General features: G+C 58.4%; 1 protein-coding gene across 2 annotated transcripts in view; it reads left to right on the forward strand.

The window, feature by feature from the left end:
- The first annotated feature begins 939 nt into the window (after positions 1-939).
- Positions 940-2,976, forward strand: part of DET1 (de-etiolated homolog 1 (Arabidopsis)) — a 13,443-nt gene continuing 11,406 nt past the window's right edge. Inside the window, exons 1-2 of one of the 2 annotated variants that reach the window (XM_008640091.2) lie at positions 940-1,014; positions 1,490-2,598. In XM_008640091.2, coding sequence (XP_008638313.1) covers positions 1,516-2,598 — 1,083 coding nt within the window. In that variant the 5' untranslated portion in view covers positions 940-1,014; positions 1,490-1,515. The other variant, XM_017742676.1, reaches the window with a different exon arrangement.

Consider the following 2,976-nt stretch of genomic DNA (forward strand, 5'->3'; position numbering starts at 1 on the left):
GGAGGATGGGTGCAGGGGATGCAGGAGGGGTGCAGGATGGGTGCAGGATGGGTGCAGGGGATGCAGGATGGGTGCAGGATGGGTGCAGGGGATGCAGGATGGGTGCAGGATGGGTGCAGGGGATGCAGGATGGGTGCAGGATGGGTGCAGGGGATGCAGGATGGGTGCAGGATGGGTGCAGGGGATGCAGGATGGGTGCAGGATGGGTGCAGGGGATGCAGGATGGGTGCAGGATGGGTGCAGGGGATGCAGGATGGGTGCAGGGGATGCAGGATGGGTGTAGGATGGGTGCAGGATGGGTGCAGGGGATCCACGATGGGTGCAGAGGATGCAGGATGGGTGCAGGATGGGTTCAGGATGGGTGCAAGGGATGCAGAATGGGTGCAGAGGATGCAGAATGGCTGCAGGATAGGTGCAGGGGATGCAGGATGGGTGCAGAGGATGCAGGATGGGTGCAGGGGATGCAGGATGGGTGCAGGATGGGTGCAGGGGATGCAGGATGGGTGTAGGATGGGTGCAGGATGGGTGCAGGGGATCCACGATGGGTGCAGAGGATGCAGGATGGGTGCAGGATGGGTTCAGGATGGGTGCAAGGGATGCAGAATGGGTGCAGAGGATGCAGAATGGCTGCAGGATAGGTGCAGGGGATGCAGGATGGGTGCAGGATGGGTGCAGGGGATCCACGATGGGTGCAGAGGATGCAGGATGGGTGCAGGATGGGTTCAGGATGGGTGCAAGGGATGCAGAATGGGTGCAGAGGATGCAGAATGGCTGCAGGATAGGTGCAGGGGATGCAGGATGGGTGCAGGATGGGTGCAGGAGGGGTGCAGGGGGTCTAGGATGGATCCAGGGTGGGCGCAGGATGGGTGCAGAGGATGCAGGATGGGTGCAGGATGGGTGTGGAGGATGCAGGATGGGTGCAAGGGATGCAGGATGGGTTCAGCCCCGGGCTTCCCTGGAGCTCAGTCCCTCCTCAGCCCTGGGGACCGAAGCTCCTCTCTTCCTTCTAGGCAGGTGGGCCCGGGTACATCGAGGGTGACCCCTCTGTGCCCCCTTGTCCCGAGCTTCCTCCGTTGTTTTCAAGCTGTACCCTGTTTCTCTTCTTTGTCAGGTCTGCATTTATCCCTGCTTTCTGGACTCCCTCCCCGGTGTATGGATGCTCCCTCCATTCCTTTGGTGTCCACCTGTGTCTGTCCGCCTTCCTAGCTGCCTCTTTCCCCTCCTGATGCCCCGCTGTCTGTCTCAACTCAGCAGGCAGGACTGCCCTACAGGCATTTCTGGACTGCCCTTGTTCTCCTGGTGCCTCCCACCGAGATCTTTCTCCCAGTCTCTCCACCTGCTCCCTGTGTCCTTCCTCATTATCTTCCGCCCTCCTGAAGCCAAGCCTGTACCTTTTAGCCAGCCCCCTCGGGTGCTGTGGGTCCATGTGAGCAGGTCCCCTGTACCCTGGATTCCGTGTGGTCCCAGGGCACGTGTGCTCTCCCCGCAGGATGAAGATGAAGTAGAGCTCTGACCATGGACCATGAGGCCCCCACGATCAGGCCCCGGCGCATCCAGAACCAGAACGTCATCCATCGCCTGGAGCGCCGTCGGATCAGTTCGGGCAAGGCTGGCACCCACTGGCACCAAGTCCGTGTCTTCCACCAGAATGTCTTCCCCAACTTCACCGTGGTCAACGTGGAGAAGCCGCCCTGCTTCCTGCGCAAGTTCTCCCCCGATGGCCGCTACTTCATCGCCTTCTCCTCCGACCAGACCTCGCTGGAGATCTACGAGTACCAGGGCTGCCAGGCGGCCGAGGACCTCCTGCAGGGCTACGAGGGGGAGATCCTGGCCAATGGCAACGACCAAAGGTCTGTCAACATCCGGGGGCGGCTCTTTGAGCGCTTCTTCGTGCTGCTGCACATCACCAACGTGGCCTCCAACGGGGAGCACCTGAACCGGGAGTGCAGCCTGTTCACGGACGACTGCCGGTACGTGATCGTGGGCTCGGCCGCCTACCTGCCCGAGGAGCCGCACCCGCCCTTCTTCGAGGTGTACCGCAACAGCGAGTCCGTGACCCCCAACCCGCGCTCCCCGCTGGAGGACTACTCCCTGCACATCATCGACCTCCACACGGGCAGGCTGTGCGACACGCGGACTTTCAAGTGTGACAAAGTCATCCTGTCTCACAACCAGGGGCTGTACCTGTACAAGAACATCTTGGCCATTCTCTCTGTGCAGCAGCAGACCATTCACGTCTTTCAGGTGACGCCCGAGGGGACGTTCATCGACGTGCGGACCATCGGCCGCTTCTGCTACGAGGATGATCTCCTGACCCTGTCTGCGGTGTATCCCGAGGTGCAGCGGGACACTCAGACGGGAATGGCCAACCCCTACAAAGAGCCCTTCATAAACTCCCTGAAGCACAGGCTGCTGGTGTACCTGTGGAGGAGGGCCGAGCAGGATGGAAGTGCTATAGCAAAGAGAAGGTTCTTCCAGTACTTTGACCAGCTGAGGCAGCTCCGCATGTGGAAGATGCAGCTCTTGGATGAGAACCATCTGTTTATCAAATACACAAGTGAGGACGTGGTCACGCTGCGGGTGACGGATCCTTCCCAGGTAGAGAATCACAGAATGGTTTGGGTTGGAAGAGACCTTAAATATCATCTGATTCCAACCACTCTGCTAGGGATCCACTAGACCAGGTGGCTCAGATACTGCCTCTCTTCAGGCTGCTCATTGCTTTGGGGCAAGTGCTCAAGCACTACAATGCTGGGAGCTGTTCCTTACTGAGCCTGTGAATGTTGTTTAGGATCCCCAATACTTGATTCTTGTGTGAAAATTTGATGCCTCTGATACTGAATAACTTCTTTATCTTTTCTTTGCTTAATTTCATTGCTTCCTTCTCACTTGCAAAATGAGAAAGATCTGATGTGTTAGCAAGTCCCTTTCTCAAAGGATTGTTCCCCATGCTCATAGATGCTGTACAATCCCCTT

This window comes from Corvus brachyrhynchos, unplaced genomic scaffold (genome assembly GCF_000691975.1).
Source record: "Corvus brachyrhynchos isolate BGI_N302 unplaced genomic scaffold, ASM69197v1 scaffold97, whole genome shotgun sequence".
Taxonomy (NCBI): domain Eukaryota; kingdom Metazoa; phylum Chordata; class Aves; order Passeriformes; family Corvidae; genus Corvus; species Corvus brachyrhynchos.